General features: G+C 41.1%; 1 protein-coding gene and 1 long non-coding RNA gene across 36 annotated transcripts in view; one reads left to right on the top strand and one right to left on the bottom strand.

Moving 5' to 3' along the window:
- The window catches only part of LOC143668150 (putative deoxyribonuclease TATDN3), a 34,398-nt gene extending 32,178 nt beyond the window's left edge, over window positions 1–2,220 (bottom strand). For 14 of the 31 annotated variants that reach the window (XR_013168335.1, XR_013168332.1, XR_013168336.1 and 11 more), the window contains exon 1: window positions 8–2,220. Coding sequence is in view for 12 of the 31 variants with exons in the window: in XM_077142776.1 (XP_076998891.1) it covers window positions 8–489 (482 nt within the window). In the remaining 19 variants the exon portion in view is untranslated. The remainder of the gene's footprint in view (window positions 1–7) is intronic. The other 17 variants (XR_013168329.1, XR_013168330.1, XR_013168331.1 and 14 more) reach the window with 9 other exon arrangements.
- LOC143668151 (uncharacterized) lies at window positions 310–12,153 on the top strand. Of its 5 annotated transcripts, none has more exons than XR_013168346.1 (4): window positions 310–455; window positions 2,863–2,991; window positions 4,128–4,282; window positions 5,144–6,054. It is a non-coding gene; the product is annotated as an uncharacterized LOC143668151 (long non-coding RNA). The 5 variants fall into 5 exon arrangements; XR_013168347.1 differs by lacking the exon at window positions 310–455 and adding an exon at window positions 618–2,246; XR_013168345.1 differs by lacking the exons at window positions 310–455; window positions 5,144–6,054 and adding an exon at window positions 10,914–12,153 and having other exon boundaries at window positions 2,253–2,991.
- Window positions 12,154–18,995: the final 6,842 nt, after the last annotated feature.

Below are 18,995 nucleotides of genomic sequence, written 5' to 3'. Positions count from 1 at the left end.
CACGTACCTGGTCAAACTCGAGGGTGGAGACGTGGCAGTGACAGTCCACCAGGCCCGCGCCCACCGCTCCCATAGCCGCCGCCGAAGGCCCTGACGCGTCCCTAGGACCGGAACGCCGTCGCGGCCTGCGCTTGAGTTTCCGGCCGGACTCGTGCATTTGTGCACCAGCGGCAACGCGCTCTTCCGCTCCCAGACTCCCCGCCCACAGTTCGAATTGGAAAAAACGGCGGGGGCTTCGGAGCCGGTCCTCCCCCCTCCGGCGAACGAGGTGACAGTGGCCGGTACAGACGACCTGACCTCGGTCCCCAGTGTGCCCCGAGAGGACTTAAGGGTGCGCTGCACCTCGAAGCGGGCTGTGGCGGAAATGCTAGAGCTGTGCGGCCGCTTCTTGCGAGGGCTCGGGGACGCGCTGACCAGAGGAGATTCGGGAACCCGCGCTACGAGATGCGCAGCGAGTACGGGCCCAGTTGCCACCTCTTTCCTTCTCATCCCCCTTCCCGACACCTGGTGCTAGCGCTCAGAAAGACCTCGCGCCGCACCTAGGCCGCGCTTGCTGTGGAAGCAGACAGAGAAACGCGAGGGAGGGAGAAATAGGCTAATGTCAGCTGAGTATTATTAATTACTTTATCTAGTACTGTCTGGTAGAAATTAATTTTAACGTGCTTATTTCACCGAATATATCCAGATTGTTATTTCAGTATATACTAATATAAAAATTGAGGTATTTTACATTCTTCGACCCAATTTCAAAAATCTGATGCCTTCCATTTACAGCATATCCCATTAGGAGTAGATACATTGTTTAAGTGCTCACTAGCCACAGCTTGGGCAATGGCTGTCCTATTGGACAGCCCACACCTAGGCTGTATGTAGGATTCCCGAGGAAAGGATAACGTGGCAGTCAGTCAGTCATCCGGCTAGCTCTTGGTTTTTCCTTTTGCCTATCTTAGAATGTCTTGTAAAGAGAGCAACATTTTCCCTATCACAGTAAAACAGAAAAGGCAGCTGTCTTGATTATGAACATCACTGTCTAAGATCACGTCCTCCCCTTATTTATACCCATGTTCCTCTCAGTTTTGCAAAGCCTGACGAAGATAGAATATATTGGAAAAGGGAGAAGAACATATTGAGAGATTGGGGCTTGTCCTAAGGAAACCCACAATCTATTTGTATGCTTATAAGCACTGCTTTTGAGTGTGAACGATCATACTGCAAATAGTTAAAGATTACATGGAAGAAGAATGGAGAGACACTCCTGGGTTGTGATTCTGTATACCAGTTTTGTACACAGTAACTCATATTTATTCCCTCATAAGCAAGGCAAGAATAGAGACACAGGTCATTTTTAGTAGTGTTTTTGGGAGAAGACTTGTTGCACAATGATCTAGCTATCACCCCGTCCAAGAGACACTGAAGTCTTAAAACATTTAATTAAGACAAAGAGAAACTTGGTCTGACATCATGAATTCAAACCCTATGTAATGGAGTAATACAGTAAATTAGAAGATAAAAGTTTGAAGACTTAATTCTAGCAAGGAAATCCACTGGTGTTTTAAGACAGAGCAGATAAAAGGCAGAGCTTTAATTAGGTTGATGTATTTCTTTATCTAAAAACTGCATAATACTAGTAGCATATTGTCAAAAAGTATATTGTGCACTGAATATTACAAAAAAGTGTATTCTCATAATCCTTGGGAGTCTATGTAAAGATTTTACTTCATGAGATATTTCAAGTGTAGAATATGTACTGTAATTCATGATAAGCAGTCATTATTTGATTTATGCTTATTTTTATGTATATGAATTGTACAAAATACATCCTCATTGTGAAAATTCAAACAAAAGCACAAAGCCCAAGTCTTTTTGAAATTTCCCTTTCCCCTCCCCCTTTCTTGTGGAGATATCTTATTTTGGGGGCTATTGGGGAGATGTAATGTTTCTATGCCCTTTTAAGTATTTTTTTATGGCATAAAAAAAAATATGTTGTCATGCTGATGTTTTGTTAGTGACCTGCTTCTTTTTGACTGTTTACCTGTCAGTATCATGAAGAGATAGGCTTCATTCTTTTTAATGCTGCATGCATGGATATATTGTAGTTTATTTAACCATCTGTCTCTTTCCTGTCACATTCACTGTAAGCTGCGAGGAGAAACGAGGCTGCACTTTCCACATTGAATTTGGAGATCTCTTCTGCTACATTTCCAAGTTCATGCCTTTGAAAATCTGCCTTCCAGCCAAAGCCACTGGTCGGTTTTACCAGATTATCTGCTGTTTTAAAACAAGGATTGCCTTCTTTACAGTTTGCGGTAACACAGATGCCTCCTTTCTGTCTAAGGCCTCATCAACGGTATCTTCGGAGTCCACATTTCTACCAACAGTCTCTTCCAACATTCTAGGCCTTCTCTATCAAGCGCTTCTGTTCTAGTTTGCTAGCTGCTGGAATGCAATATACCAGAAACAGAATGGCTTTTCAAAGGGGAATTGAATAAGTTGCTAGTTCACAGTTCTAAGGCCAAGAAAATGTTCCAGTTAACACAAGTCAATAGACATGTCCAATCTAAGGCATCCAGGGAAAGATCCCTTGGTTCAAGAAGGCTGATATATAGTTCAGGATTTCTCTGTCAAGTAAGAAGGCACGCGGTGAACAGAGGCAAGGTTTCTCTCTCATCTGGAAAGGCACATGGCAAACACAGCGTTATCTTTGAGCTTTGTCTCCTGGCCTCCTGTTTGATGAAGCTCCCTGGGAGGCGTTTTCCTTCTTCATCTCCAAAGGTCGCAGTCTGGTGGACTCTCTGATTCTCCTAGCTGTGTCATTCTCTGCTCTCTCAGAATCTCATGGCTTTCTCTCTTGTCATTCTCTAGGTTTTTCCAAAGTGCTTCTTCTTTGAAAGGGTTCCACTAACCCAATCAAGACCCACCTAGAGTGGGTGGAAACACGTCTCCACCTAGCAAGTTTAATACCCGCACTGATTGAGTCACATCTCCATGGAGGTAAGCTCTTTCAGGTTTCCAACATACAGTGCTGAGTAAGGATTAGAAGAAACCATTGTTCCCACAAGGTTGAGCAGGATTAAAACATGGGTTTTCTAGGGGCATAAACCTTTCCAAACCAGCACATTCCACCCTCCGGACCCTAAAAACGGCATGTTTCTCCATATACAAAATACATTCATTCCATAACACTATCAGAGATCCTTAAGCCATTTCAGTTAGAATACAAATACAATGCGAGGTTAAAACCAGTACAGAGTCTCAAAGTCAGCTATAGGCATGGACAGTCCTAAGGCAGAATTTTGCCCTGGGTCTGGACGTGTGAAACAGGTGTGGACCTGTAAAACTCAAACAAGTTATTTGCTACCAGCATACAAAGGAGGAACAGTCGTAAGAGATATATGCCCATTTCCATAGGGAGAAAGGAGCGCAGGGGTCACAGGACCTTAACAATTTCAAAAACCCACAGGGTAGAGTCCATTAGATGTCAGAGTCTGAGCGTCATTGATCTTTGGGGCTTTAGAAAGTGGCAGTCTCGCCCTCTCCAAGGTCTACACAGTGGCCTACCTCTCTCTGAACACGACATTGGGGGACAGTGGAGAGACCCCTTTTTTCTCAGCACCACCCTCTCCAAGGACCGGGGCCTGTATCTGGGTTCTCGGCCATCTCTAGGGTACATGCTCAATCCCCCAATGTGGTGGCAGCCAGACTCTCCCTAAACCCCAGGGAGTGTGCCCCACCTTCCCCAAGGCCTAAGGTGGCCTGCCTCTTCCACGGCAATGCAGTGGAAGGCCCATCCTCTGCCTTTGGGGCAAATTTACCCTCTCCACCTGCTTGGGTGGGCCTGTTTTCCTGGCCTGAGGATCTTTTTCTCAATTAATAAAACCAGCCAACCTAAAATACCATTTTTTTCATCACGTAGTTGTATATTCATCATGATCATTTCTTAGAACATTTACATCAATTCAGAAAACGAAGTAGCAAGAAAACAGAAAAAATAATTCGTACATACCATACCCCCCACCCTTCCCATTCATTGATCGCTAGCATTTCAATCTACTCAATTTATTTTGACATTTGTTCCTCCTTTTATGTATTTATTTTTAATCCATATGTTTTACTCCTCTGTCCATAAGGTAGATGAAAGAAGCGTCAGGCACAAGGTTTTCACGATCGCGTAGTCACGTTGTGAAAGCTGTATCATTATACAGTCATGTTCAAGCAACATGGCTACTGGGACACTGCTCTGTTCCCTCCAGCCTCTCTGTTCAAGGTGATAGCTGTTTAATGGGTAAGAATAACCCCAAGGATAACCTTTCGACTCTGTTTGTAATCTCTCAGCCGTTGATACTTTGTCTCATTTCTCTCTTCCCCCTTTCCTTGAGAAGTTTTTCAGTCCCTTGGTGCTAAGTCCCAGCTCATTCTAGGATTTCTGTCCCACACTGCCAGAAAGGTTCATACCCCTGGGCGTCATGTCCCACGTAGAAAGGGGGAGGGCAGTGAGTTTGCTTGTCGTGTTGATTGAGAGAGAGATGGCCCGACGCTTCTTGCCCACGGATCCTCAGCCTCCATGGCTTTGCCTCTGAAGTTATTTTTCCTCCAGTGTGTCCCTTCTCTTAGCCCCCCAGTCCAAACTGGCAGTGGCTCTGTCTATACAGGTCCCACAGCACTGTTGTTGGCTTTGTATGCAGTAGCCTTGGATCATGCCCATCAGACATAAGGAATTTCCACAAATCCTTCCTGGATAACTCCGTATCCAATCTTGGCTTTCTCTGAGATGATGGCTGACTGGTTCCATGTTTGGTTAAATCCTCATGTGGGGCACTATTCTCTGGGGTCTCCCCTCCTGGCAGCCCAGAATTTTCCAGAGCCTCAGTTTCTGGTTTCTTTGTACCCAAGAGTTCAGTTCTCATCTGATCTCCTTCCTGTCACATTCCCTGTAAGCTGCGAGGAGAAACCAGACTGCACTTTGCACATTGAATGTAGATCATTGTTTTCTGTTCATTACCATCCTGATAAAGCTAAGATTGCATATCCTTGAGGTACAATTTTGTAAAGTGTCCGTTAGATCATTTGGATAATAAAATACAGTTGTCTCCTCTTGAGTTTGCATAGACCATATTACATGTTGTATTTCTTTTTCCTTTATCAGATTCAGCATGAAATCAGATTACTTTCAGGTAAAAAAATCTCCACATATGTTCCGAAAATCAGTTAGGGCTATTCATAACAAATTGACGAGTGTCGCAAATTGAAAGATGGATAATAGTTTAACGGATATCATTTGTATCTGAATTAAGTTTAGTAGCATTAATATAAATTTTCTCCCTGTTTTTTTTGTTTATTTCTCTGTGTGCTGTACAGTACTACGGATTTTTTATTCTGATATCATGAAACATAAAATTTCACATTTTGACCACTTTGCAGTAGATAATTCAGTGGTGTTCATTACATTTACAATGTGGTGCTGCTATCACCACTGTCCATTGCCAAAAACATTTCCATCACCCCAAACAAAAACTCTGTGCTAAATAAGTATTAACTCCCATTTACCTCAATAACCCAGCTCCTCCTAACTAGTATTCTAATTTCTGATAATAGAAATTTACATATTCTAATTATTTAATATGAGAGGTCATAAAATATTAGTCATTTTGTACGTGTTTTTTTTCACTCTACATATCTTCTACTTTCATATATTCTTTTGTATCTTATCAGAATTTCATCCATTTTTATGGCTGAATTCCATTGTGTGTATACACTTCATTTTGTTTATCCATTCATCTGTCAATGGAAACAGGCTGCTTCTAAAGTTTGGCAATTGTCGATAATGCCACTCACTATAAACATCAGTGTACGAATATCTGTTCAAACCCCTGCTTTAAATTATTTTGCATATATATCTAAAAGTGTGATTGCCAGGTCATATCTACCCTTGACTTTCTGAGTTACCACAAACTATTTTCCATACTGGCTGGGTGATTTTAAATCCCAATAACAATATACAAGGATTCTTATTTCTCCACATCCTCACCAGCACTTGCTGTTTTCTATTTGTTTAATAGTAGATATTCTTTTTGTTTTGTTTTGTTGTATTTTGTTTTTGTTTTTAGCTTTACTCATTTCTTTTTTTAATTTATTAATTAAAAAAATAAAATCAAACAACATACATCATCAGTAATTCACAATATCATCACTTAGTTGCATATTCATCATTTCGTAGAACATTTGCATTAATTCAGAAAAAGAAATAAAAAGACAATAGAAAAAGAAATAAAACGAACACAGGAAAGAAAAAAAATGATTATACCTACCATACTCTTAATCCTGGCTTTCATTGATCACTAGCATTTAAACTAAATTTATATTAGCATTTGTTCCCCCTATTATTTATTTTTATTCCATATGTTCTACTCCTTTGTTGACAAGGTAGATAAAAGGAGCATCACACACAAGGTTTTCACAATCACACAGTCACATTGTGACAGCTGTATGATTATTCAATCATCCTCAAGAAACATGGCTACTGGAACACAGCTCTACATTTTCAGGCAGTTCCCTCCAGCCTCTCCATTACATCTTGAATAACAAGATGATATCTACTTGATGCATAAGAATAACCTCCAGCATAACCTCTTGACTCTGTTTGGAATCTCTCAGCCATTGACACTTTGTCTCATTTCCCTCTTCCCCCTTTTGGTCGAGAAGGTTTTCTCAATCCCTTGATGCTAAGTCTCAGCTCATTCTAGGGTTTTTCTCAATCCCTTGATACTGAGTCTCTGTTCATTCCAAGATCTCTGTCCCACATTGCCAGGAAGGTCCACAGCCCTGGGAATCATGTCTCACGTACAGAGGGGTAGGGTGGTGAGACTGCTCATTGTGTTGGCTGGAGAGAGGGGCCACATCTGAGCAACAAAAGAGGCTCTCTTGGGGGTGACTCTTAGGCCTAAATTTTAAGTAGGCTTGACCTATCCTTTGCGGGGTTAAGTTTCATATGAACACAAATCCCAAGACTGGGGGCTCTGCCTATAGCTTTGGTTGTCCACACTGCTTGTGAGAATATCAAGAATTCAACTTGGGGAAGTTGAATTTCTCCCCGTTCTCACCACTCCCCGAAGGGGGCTTTGCAGATACTTTTCCACTCACTGATCGAATCACTCTGGGATTCATCAGGGCATGACTCTGGACAAACCAGCAAAATCTCATGTCCTACCTGAGATTCCAAGTACTTATGGCGTTCAATCAAACTATCTACATAAGTTATATTAGGAAATGCACTAGTCAAAATATAAATTTTGTAACTAATAAACATTTTTTGCTTTAGTCTCACAGAGGTGACATTTTAAAATATTAATTACCATCTATTTTCAGTACCCTGCAATAATGACATTCCTTTGTTCTTCCTCATGCAAAAACATTTTTAAAATTGTACCTTGTACATTTTACTATTATTATACACTCTAGGCATTCCTAGATTATACCATCTCAGTTTTTAACATCTGTCTTTCTTTCTGATTTCATTTATGTCCCCAGCCCTCCTCCCTCTATCATTCTCCCATGCAGCTTCATTCAGTGTTTTAACATAATTATATTACAGTTAGGTAGTATTGTGCTGTCTATTTCTGAGTTTTTGTATCCAGTCCTGTTGCACAATCTGTATCCCTTCAGCTCCAATTACCCAATATCTTACCCTATTTCTATCTCCTGATGGTCTCTGTTACGAACAAAATATTCCAAGTTTATCACCAATGTCAGTTCATATCAGTGAGACCATACAGTATTTGTCCTTTAGTTTTTGGCTAGTCTCTCTCAGCATAATGTTCTCAAGGTCCATCCATGTTGTTACATACTTCATAAGTTTATTCTGTCTTAAAGCTTCATAATATTGCATCGTATGTATATACCACAGTTTGTTTAGCCACTCGTCTGTTGATGGACATTTTGGCTGTTTCCATCTCCTTGCAATTTTAAATGATGTTGCTATAAACATTGGTGTGCAAATGTCCGTTTGTGTCTTTGCCCTTATGTCCTCTGAGTAGATACCTAGCAATGGTATTGCTGGGTCATATGGCAATTCTATATTCAGCTTTTTGAGGAACTGCTAAACTGCCTTCCACAGTGGTTGCACCATTTGACATTCCCACCAACAGTGAATAAGTGTGCCTCTTTCTCCACATCCTCTCCAGCACTTGTCATTTTCTGTTTTATTGATAATGGCCATTCTGGTGGGTGTGAGATGATATCTCATTGTGGTTTTGATTTGCATTTCTCTAATGGCCAGGGACGTTGAACATCTCTTCATGTACCTTTTGGCCATTTGTATTTCCTCTTCTGAAAGTTGTCTGTTCAAGTCTTTTTCCCATTTTGTAATTGGATTGCCTGTCTTTTTGTTGTTGAGTTGAACAATCGCTTTATAAATTCTGGATATTAGACCTTTATCTGATATGTCGTTTCCAAATATTGTCTCCCATTGTGTAGGCTGTCTTTTTACTTTCTTGATGAAGTTCTTTGATGCACAAAAGTGTTTAATTTTGAGGAGTTCCCATTTATTTCTTTCTTTCTTCAGTGCTCTTGTTTTAGGTGTAAGGTCTATAAAACCACCTCCAATTATAAGATTTATAAGATATTTCCCTACATTTTCCTCTAACTGTTTTATGGTCTTAGACCTGATGTTTAGATCTTTGATCCATTTTGAGTTAAGGTTTGTATAGGGTGTGAGATATGGGTCCTCCTTCATTCTTTTGCATATGTATTTCCAGTTCTCTAGGCACCATTTATTGAAGAGACTGTTCTGTCCCAGGTGAGTTGGCTTGACTGACTTATCAGAGATCGAATGTCCATAGATGAGAGGGTCTATGTCTGAGCACTCTATTCGATTCCATTGGTCAATATATCTATCTTTATGCCATTACCATGCTGTTTTGACCACTGTGGCTTCATAATATGCCTTAAAGTCAGGCAGTGTGAGACCTCCAACTTTGTTTTTTTTTCCTGAAGACACTTTTATAATTCGGGACACCTTGCCCTTCCAGATAAATTTGCTTATTGGTTTTTCTATTTATGAAAAGTAAGTTGTTGGGATTTTGATTGGTATTGCGTTGAATCTGTAAATCAATTTGGGTAGAATTGACATCTTAACTATATTTAGTCTTCCAATCCATGAACATGGTATCCCTTCCATGTATTTAGGTCTTCTGTGATTTCTTTTAACAGTTTCTTATAATTTCCTTTGTATAGGTCTTTTGTCTCTTTAGTTAAATTTATTCATAAGCATTTTATTCTTTTAGTTGCAATTGTAAATGTAATTCGTTTCTTGATTTCCCCCTCAGATTGTTCATTACTAGTGTATAGAAACACTACAGATTTTGAATGTTGATCTTGTAACCTGCCACTTTGCTGTACTCGTTTATTAGCTCTAGTAGTTTTGCAGTAGATTTTTCAGGGTTTTTGACATATAGTATCATATCATCTGCAAACATTGATGGTTTTATTTCTTCCTTTCCAATTTTGATGCCTTGTATTTCTTTTTTCTTGTCTAATTGCTCTGGCTAGAACTTCTAAGACAATGTTGAATAACCGTGGTGATAGTAGACATCCTTGTCTTGTTCCTGATCATAGGGGCAAAGTTTTCAGTTTTTCCCTATTGAGGATGGTATTAACTGTGGATTTTTCATATATTCCCTTTATCATTTTAAGAAAGTTCCCGTCTATTCCTAGCCTTGAAGTGTTTTCAACAGGAAAGGATGTTGAATTTTGTGAAATGCCTTCTCTGCATCAATTGAGAAGATCATGTGATTTTTCTGCTTTTATTTGTTGATATGGTATGTTACATTAATTGATTTTCTTATGTTGAACCATCCTTCCATACTTGGGATGAATCCTACTTGGTCATGATGTATAATTCTTTTAATGTGTTGCTGGATTCAGTTTGCTAGAATTTTGTTGAGGATTTTTGCATCTATATTCATTAGAGAGATTGGTCTGTAGTTTTCTTTTTTGTGTAATATCTTTGCCTGGGTTGGTATGAGGGTGATGTTGTGTTCATAGAATGAATTAAGTAGCTTTCCCTCCACTTCAATTTTTTTGAAGCGTTTGAGCAGGATTAGTACTTATTCTTTCTGGAATGTTTGGTAGAATTCACATGTGAAGCCATCTGGTCCTGGACTTTTCTTTTTGGGAAGCTTTTTAATGACTGATTCAATTTCTTTACTTGTGATTGGTTTGTTGAGGTCATCTATTTCATCTTGAGTCAAAGTTCGTTGTTCATGCCTTTCTAGGAAATTGTCCATTTCATCTACATTGTTGTATTTATTGGCATAAAGTTGTTCATAGTATCCTGTTATTACCTCCTTTATTTCTGTTGGGTCAGTGGTTATGTCGCCTGTTCCATTTCTGATCTTATTTATTTGCGTCCTCTCTCTTCTTCTTTTTCTCAATCTTGGTAAGGGCCCATTGATCTTATTGATTTTCTCATAGAACAAACTTCTGGTTTTATTGATTTTCTCAATTGTTTTCATGTTCTCAATTTCATTTATTTCTGCTCTAATCTTTGTTATTTATTTCCTTTTGCTTGCTTTGGGGTTAGTTTACTGTTCTTTCTCCAGTTCTTCCAAGTGGACAGTTAATTCCTGTATTTTTGCCCTTTCTTCTTTTTTGATATAGGCATTTAGGGCAATAAATTTCCCTCTTAGCACTGCCTTTGCTGCATTCCATAAGTTTTGATATGTTCTGTTTTCATTTTCATTTGTCTCGAGATATTTACTGATTTCTCTTGTAATTTCTTCCTTGACCCACTGGTTGTTTAAGAGTGTGTTGTTGATTAACCCCACAAAGGATAGGTCAAGTCTACTTAAAATTTAGGCCTAAGGGTCACCCCCAAGAGAGCCTCTTTTTTTGCTCAGATGTGGCCTCTCTCTCTACAGCCAACATGACGAGCAGTCTCACCACCCTCCCCTTTTCTGCGTGGGACATGACTCCCAGGGGTGTGGACCTTCCTGGCAACGTGGAACAAAGATCCTGGAATGCGCTGACACTCAGCATCAAAGGACTGAGAAAAACCCTAGAATGAGCTGAGAATTAACATCAAGGGATTGAGAGAACCTTCTCGACCACAGGGGGAAGAGTGAAATGAGACTAAGTGTCAATGGCTGAGAGATTCCAAACAGAGTCGAGAGGTTATCCTGGAGGTTATTCTTATGCATTAAGTAGATATCACCTTGTTGTTCAAGATGTAGCGGAGAGGCTGGAGGGAACTGCCTGAAAATGTAGAGCTGTGTTCCAGTAGCCAAGTTTCTTGATGATGATTGAACAATGATATAGCTTTCACAGTGAGACTCTGTGAATGTGAAAACCTTATGTCTGATGCTCCTTTTAGCTACTATATCAACAGAAGAGTAGAACATACAGAATAAAAATAAATAATAGGGGGAACAAATGTTAAAATAAATTCAGTTTGAAATGCTAGTGGTAAATGAAAGTGGGGGTAAGGGATATGGTATGTATAATCTTTTTTTTTTCTATTATCATTCTATTTCTTTTCCTGTTGTCTTTTTATTTTGTAAATTGATGCAAATGTACTAAGAAATGATGAATATGCAACTATGTGATGATATGAAGAATTATTGATTGTATATGTAGAAAAGAATGATATCTTAATGTTTTGTTAATTTTTTTAATTAATAAAAGAAGTTTAAAAAAAAAGTGTGTGGTTGAGCCTCCACATATTTGTGAATTTTCTGGCACTCCGCCTATTATTGATTTCCAACTTCATTCCCTTATGATCCGAGATAGTGTTGTGTATGATTTCAATCTTTTTAAATTTGTTAAGACTTGCTTTGTGACCCAGCATATGGTCTATCTTTGAGAATGATCCATGAGCACTTGAAAAAAAGGTGTATCCTGCTGTTGTAGGATGTAATGTCCTATAAATATCTGTTAAGTCTAGCTCATTTATAGTAATATTCAAATTCTCTGTCTCTTATTGATCCTCTGTCTATATGTTCTGTCCATTGATGAGAGTGGTGAATTGAAGTCTCCAACTATTATGGTATATGTGTCTATTTCCCGTTTCAGTGTTTGCAGTGTATTCCTCACGTATTTTGGGGCATTCTGGTTCGGTGTGTAAATATTTATGATTGTTATATCTTCTTGTTTAATTGTTCCTTTTATTAGTATATAGTGTCCTTCTTTGTCTCTTTTAACTGTTTTACATTTGAAGTCTAATTTGTTGGATATTAGTATAGCCACTCCTGCTCTTTTCTGGTTGTTATTTGCATGAAATATCTTTTCCCAACCTTTCACTTTCAACCTATGTTTATCTTTGGGTCTAAGATGTGTTTCCTGTAGACAGCATATAGAAGGATCCTGTTTTTTAATCCATTCTGCCATTCTATGTCTTTTGATTGGGGAATTCAGTCCATTAACATTTAGTGTTATTACTGTTTGGATAATATTTTCCTCTACCATTTTGCCTTTTGTATTATATATATCATATCTGACTTTCGTTCTTTCTACACTCTTCTCCATACCTCTCTCTTCTGTCTTTTTGTATCTGACTCTAGTGCTCCCTTTATTATTTCTTGCAGAGCTGGTCTCTTGGTCACAAATTCTCTCAGTGACTTTTTGTCTGAGAATGTTTTAATTTCTCCCTCATTTTTGAAGGACAGTTTTGCTGGATATAGAAGTCTTGGTTGGCAGTTTTTCTCTTTTAGTAATTTAAATATATCATCCCACTGTCTTCTAGCTTCCATGGTTTCTGCTGAGAAATCTACACATAGTCTTATTGGGTTTCCCTTGTATGTGATGGATTGTTTTTCTCTTGCTGCTTTCAAGATCCTCTCTTTCTCTTTGACCTCTGACATTCTAACTAGTAAGTGTCTTGGAGAACGCCTATTTGGGTCTAATCTCTTTGGGGTGCGCTACACTTCTTGGATCTGTAATTTTAGGTCTTTCATAAGAGTTGGGAAATTTTCAGTGATAATTTCTTCCACTAGTTTTTCTCCTCCTTTTCCCTTCTCTTCTCCTTCTGGAACACCCACAACACATATATTTGTGTGGTTCATATTGTCCTTGAGTTCCCTAATACCCTGTTCAAATATTTCCATTCTTTTCCTGATAGTTTCTGTTTCTTTTTGGAATTCAGATGTTCCATCCTCCAAATCACTAATTCTATCTTCTGTCTCTTTAAATCTATCATTGTAGGTATCCATTGTTTTTTCCATCTTTTCTACTTTATCCTTCACTTCCATAAGTTCTGTGATTTGTTTTCTCAGTTTTTCTATTTCATCTTTTTGTTCAGCCCATGTCTTCTTCATGTCCTCCCTCAATTTATCGATTTCGTTTTTGAAGAGTTTTTCCATTTCTGTTCGTATATTCAGCATTAGTTGTCTCAGCTCCTGTATCTCATTTGAACTATTGGTTTGTTCCTTTGACTGGGCCATATTTTCAATTTTCTGGGCGTGATCCGTTATCTTCTGCTGGTGTCTGGGCATTTAGTCAGATTTCCCTGGGTGTTGGATCCAACAGGTTGAAAGATTTTTCTGTGAAATCTCTGGTTTCTGTTTTTCTTATCCTGCCCAGTAGGTGGCGCTCGTGGCACACGTTTAGCTGCGGGTCGCAACAGTAGAAGGTGCTGTGGGTCCTTTAACTTTGGAAAACTCTCGCCGTGGGGGAGGTTCGCCAGCCTAAGCGGCTTGGAAGAGTGCCAGCCGGCCCGGGGGTCCAAACGCGGAAACGGTCGCCCGCTGCAACAGCCCGGGGGAGCGCCCGTCCGAATTTCATAGTCGGCCTGGGGCGCCAAGCGTGGCGGGAGGGCGCCAGCCGCCGTGGCCCGGGAGAGTGCACCATTCCCTCCTGGACCACGGAGTCACATGTTTGGAAGGAACCCCCCCCGGTCACCGTTCTCCGCGGCCTGGGGATTTCCGATCCAATTCTCTCAGTTGTTCTGGGGGGGCCGCACGTGGTGAGTGCGCCAGCCTCCGTGGCTTGAAGGGACCGCCTGCCCAGTTCTGCCAGCTGGCCCGGGAAGGAGAAGGGGAGGCACTCCAGCCGCTTGCCGCCCCGCCTGGGGAAGCGCGTGCCCCTTGGCGATCTCACCAGAGCGGGTTCTCCCAACCAGTCTACCGTTCCAGGATGGGGTACACTGTCTTTTTGATCTCTGTCGTGGCTCCGGGAGCTGTTTTGTATCGTTTCTACTCCCCTAGTAGCTGTTCGGCTTCGAAGAGTAGTTTCACTATCTTGAAGTTGGAGTGGGACAGGCTACAGTGCAGGGCTGTGTTGCCGTTGCCGTCCGCCATGTTGATCGGGGCATAATGTTTTTGACAACTTTAAGGAGTTTTGTGAAAGTAGGAAGTATAGAGATGTTGGCTGATTGTTTAAATACACTGGCTACATTAATAAGTGAAAGGAATGGGCTTCAACAAGAAGATTAAGCGCCGTCTGACAGATGTAGACATTTCTGTGAGTGTCCTGAAGGAAAATTTTATTTCCTTTAGCCGTAGACTTGAGATCTCTGAAAATCAGACTCAGAATCTTATTGTTAGAGTAGCAACTATACAACATAAACTGAAATCTCAGTCTTGCATGGTGTCTGCCGTTAAAGTGAGGGCATTGATTGGAAAGGAGTGGGACCCTGAAAAATGGGATGGTGACATATAGATTGATAATGATGTCGGGGGTAAGGTTGAAACCCTAGGTCATGCTGACTTTTCTCTAGATAACCCTGTAATAGTCTGCCCTGAGACTATTACTCCATCTCCAGTCGGCCTTAAGGAGTTGGCCACACAACCTCCTTATGAAGAGACTAGTCCTAGAGTGATTAATCCTGTTTTACCAGACGAAACTGCAATAGAATGACCTGAAGCAAATGGCTTGGAAGATATTTCTAATTCTTTTCATGACCCACCCCAACCACCCCTCATTTCTTCCAGACCTATAACTAGACTGAAGTCCCAAGAGGCCCCTAAAGGTGAGGTACAAAGTATCACGCATGAGGAGGTACATTATACTCTGAAAGAACTGTGTGTGTTTTCCAATTTATATAGACAGAAATCAAGGGAATACATGTGGCAGTGGATATTAAGGGTGTGGGATAATGGTGGGAGGAATATAAGGCTGGATCAGGCTGAATTTATTGATATGGGCCCACTAAGCAGAGATTCTGCATTTAATGCTATAGCTCGAGGGGTTAGAAAAGGCATTAGCAATTTATTTGGATGTTTGGTTGAAATATGGATCAAAAGGTGGCTGACATTACCTGAGGTTGAAATGCCAGAACTGCCCTGGTATAATGTAGATGAGGGGATCCAGAGGCTTAGAGAGATTGGAATGTTAGAGTGGATTTATCATGCAAAGCCTGCTCTTACACCCCAGGTATGTCCGGAGGATGTACCTTTTACTATAACAGTGAGAAATAAATTTGTGAGACTAGCACCATCATCCCTGAAGAGCACTGTAGTTGCACTTCTCTGTAGGTCAGATATTACTGTAGGAACTGCTGTCACTGAGCTGGAATCCTTAAACAAAATGGGGATGACCAGAAACTGAGTTGTCAGAAGCCAAGTAGCAGCACTTAATTGTCAATGATGGAGTGGATGTGGCTATTATAACAGCAAACTCAAAGCAGGAGTCAAAATAATCTGACTCACAGAGATTTGTGGCATTGGCTAGTAAATCATGGGGTACCTGGGAATACAATAGATGGGCAGTCTACTAAATTCTTATTTGAGCTGTATAAAAAAAAAAGAGTTCTAGGTCAAGTGAACAGAAGTCTAACTTGAATTACAAAAAGACAGAGTCATAGCCCCCTTAATCAATTTCCAGACTTGAGACGGTTTACAGACCCAGAGCCCCTTGAATGAGGGGGAGGCCAGGTTCCTTTGAGGGAGAACCCTGTTATACTGCCACAGATTTATACTGTTAATTTTCCTCCAAGTCTTACCCAAGGAAACTAATGGCCTTTTACCAGGGTAACTGCACTGGGGAAAAGGAAGTGATCAGATATTTTGGGGATTATCAGACACTGGTTCAGAAGTGACATTAATTCCAGGAGACCCAAAACTTCACTGTGGTCCACGAGTCAGAGTTGGGGTTTATGGAGGTCAGGTGATCAATGGAGTTTTAGCTTAGGTTCATCTCACAGTGGGCCCCGTGTGGCCCTGGACCCATTTTGTAATTATTTCCCCAGTTCCAGAATGCATAATTGGAATAGACATACTGAGCAACTGGCAGAATCCCCACATTGGTTCTCTAACTCGTGCAGTAAGGGCTATTATTATAGGAAAAGCCAAGTGGAAGCCATTAGAACTGCCCCTACCTAGCAAAACAGTAAATCAGAAGCATACCAGATTCCTGGAGGGGTTGCAGAGATTACTGCCACTCTTAAGGACTTGAAGGATGCAGGGGTGGTGATTCCCATCACATCCCCACTCAACTCTCCTATTTGGCCTGTGCAGAAAACACATGGGTCTTGGAGGATGACAGTGGATTACTGTAAGCTCAACCAGATGGTAACTCCAATTGCAGCAGCTGTTCTAGATGTGGTATCATTTCTTGAGCAAATCAATACATCCCCTGGTACCTGGTATGCAGCTATTGATCTGGCAAATGCTTTTTTCTCAATAGCTATTAGTAAGGACCACCAGAAACAGTTTGCTTTCAGCTGGCAAGGTCAGCAATATACTTTCACCGTCCTACCTCAAGGGTATATCAGTTCTCCAGCCCTATGTCATAGTCTTGTCTGCAGAGACCTTGCTTATTGTCCCTCCCACAAAACATCACGCTTGTCCATCTTACTGATGATATCATGTTGATTGGACCTAGTAAGCAAGAAGTAGCAACTATTCTTGACTTATTGATAAGGCATATACATGCCAGAGGATGGGAGATAAGTCCAACAAAAACACATGGGCCTTCCACCTCAGTGAAATTTCTAGGTGTCCAATGGTGTGGGGCATGTCAAGGTATCCCTTCTAAGGTGAGGATGAGTTGCTGCATCTGGCCACTCCTACAACTGAAAAAGAGGCACAACACCTAGTTGGCCTCTTTGGATTTTGGCGTGTGCTGCTCTGGCCCATTTAATGAGTGACCAGAAAAGCCACTAATTTTGAGTGAGGACCTGGAGAAGTGGAAGCTCTGTGACAGGTCCAGGTTTCTGTACAAGCTGTTCTGCCACTTGGACCATATGATCCAGCAGATCCAATGGTGCTGGAAGTGTCAGTGGCAAATCGAGATGCTGTTTGGAACCTTTGGCAGGCCCCTACGGTGAATCACAATGCAGATCCTTAGGATTTTGGAACAAAGCCTTACCATCTGCTTCAAATAACTACTCTCCTTTTGTGAAACAGCTTTTGGCCTGCTACTGGGCCTTAGTAGAGACCAAACGCTTAACCTTAGGCCACCAAGTTGCCATGAGACATGAGTTGCTTATCATGAGTTGGGTGTTGTCTGATCCACCAAGTCATAAAGTTGGACATGCACAGCAGCACTCCATCATAAAATGGAAATGGTATATACAAGATAGGGCCAGAAAAGGTTCTGAAGGCACAAGTAAGTTACATGAGGAAGTGGCCCAAATACCCATGATCTCCACTCCTGTCACATTACATTCTCTTTCCAGACTAGAACTATGGCCTCTTTGGGAGTTCTCTTACACTGAATTGACTGAGGAAAAAAAAAACTCGGGCCTGGTTTACAGATGGTTCAGCACGATATGCAGGTACCACTTGAAAGTGGACAGCTGGAGCACTACAACCCTATTCTGGGGTATCCTTGAAGGACAGTGGTGAGGAGAAATCCTCCTAGTGGGCAGAACTTTGAGCAGTGTACCTGGTTGTTCATTTTGCTTGGAAGGAGAACTGGCCAGAGGTGTGTTTATATACTGACTCATGAGCTGTTGCTAATGGTTTGACTGGATGGTCAGGGACTTGGAAAGAGCATAATTGGAAAATTGGTGACAAAGAGGTCTGGGGAAAAGGTATGTGGATAGACCTTTCTGAGTGGGCTAAAAACATGAAGATATTTGTGTCCCATGCGAATGTGCACCAAAGGGTGACTTCAGAAGAGGAAGGTTTTAATAATCAAGTGGATAAGATGACCCATTCTGTGAATACCAGTCAGCCTCTTTCACCAGAAACTCTTGTCATTGCCCAATGGGCTCATGAACAAAGTGGTCATGGTGGTAGGGATGGAGGTTATGAATGGGCTCAGCAACATGGACTTCCACTCACCAAGGCTGACCTGGCTACAGCCACTGCTGAGTGCCCAATCAACCAGCAGCAAAGACCCACACTCAGCCCCTGATATGGCATCATTCCCCAAGGTGACCAACTAGCTACATGGTGACAGGTTGATTACATTGGACCACTCCCTTCATGAAAGTGGCAGTGATTTGTTCTAACAAAAAAAAGTAGACATTCTGTGGATATGGGTTTGCTTTCCCTGCATGCAATGCTTCTGCAAAAACTACCATTCGTGGGCTTATCTACCATCATGTGTTCTAGGTTGCTATCTGCCAGAATGCAATATACCAGAAACAGAATGGCTTATAAAAAGAGGAATTTAATAAGTTGCTAGTTTATAGTTCTAAGACCAAGAAAATGTCCCAATTAAAACAAGCCTGTACATATGTCCAATCAAAGGCATCCAAGGAAAGATACCTCGGTTCAAGAAGGCCAATGAAGTTCAGGGTTCCTCTCTCAAGTGAGAAGGTACATGGTGAACACAGTCACAGTTTCTCTCAGGTGGAAGAGCACATGGCAAGCACAGCGTCATCTGCTAGCTTTCTCTTCTGGCTTCCAGTTTCACGAAGCTCCCTGGGAAGCGTTTTCCTTCTTCATCTCCAAAGGTTGCTGGCTCATGGACTCTCTGCTTCGTGGTGCTGCAGCATTCTCTGCTCTCTCCAAATCTCCTTCCTCCAAAATGTTTCCTCTTTTATAGGAATCCAGAAACTTATCAAGACCCACCCAAATGGGTGGAGACATGTCATCACCTAAACCAGTTTAACAACC

The sequence above is a fragment of the Tamandua tetradactyla genome, chromosome 24, assembly GCF_023851605.1.
Source record: "Tamandua tetradactyla isolate mTamTet1 chromosome 24, mTamTet1.pri, whole genome shotgun sequence".
Taxonomy (NCBI): Eukaryota; Metazoa; Chordata; class Mammalia; order Pilosa; family Myrmecophagidae; genus Tamandua; species Tamandua tetradactyla.
Note: the sequence above shows the minus strand (reverse complement) of the source record. Positions and strands in the feature narration are given on the sequence as shown.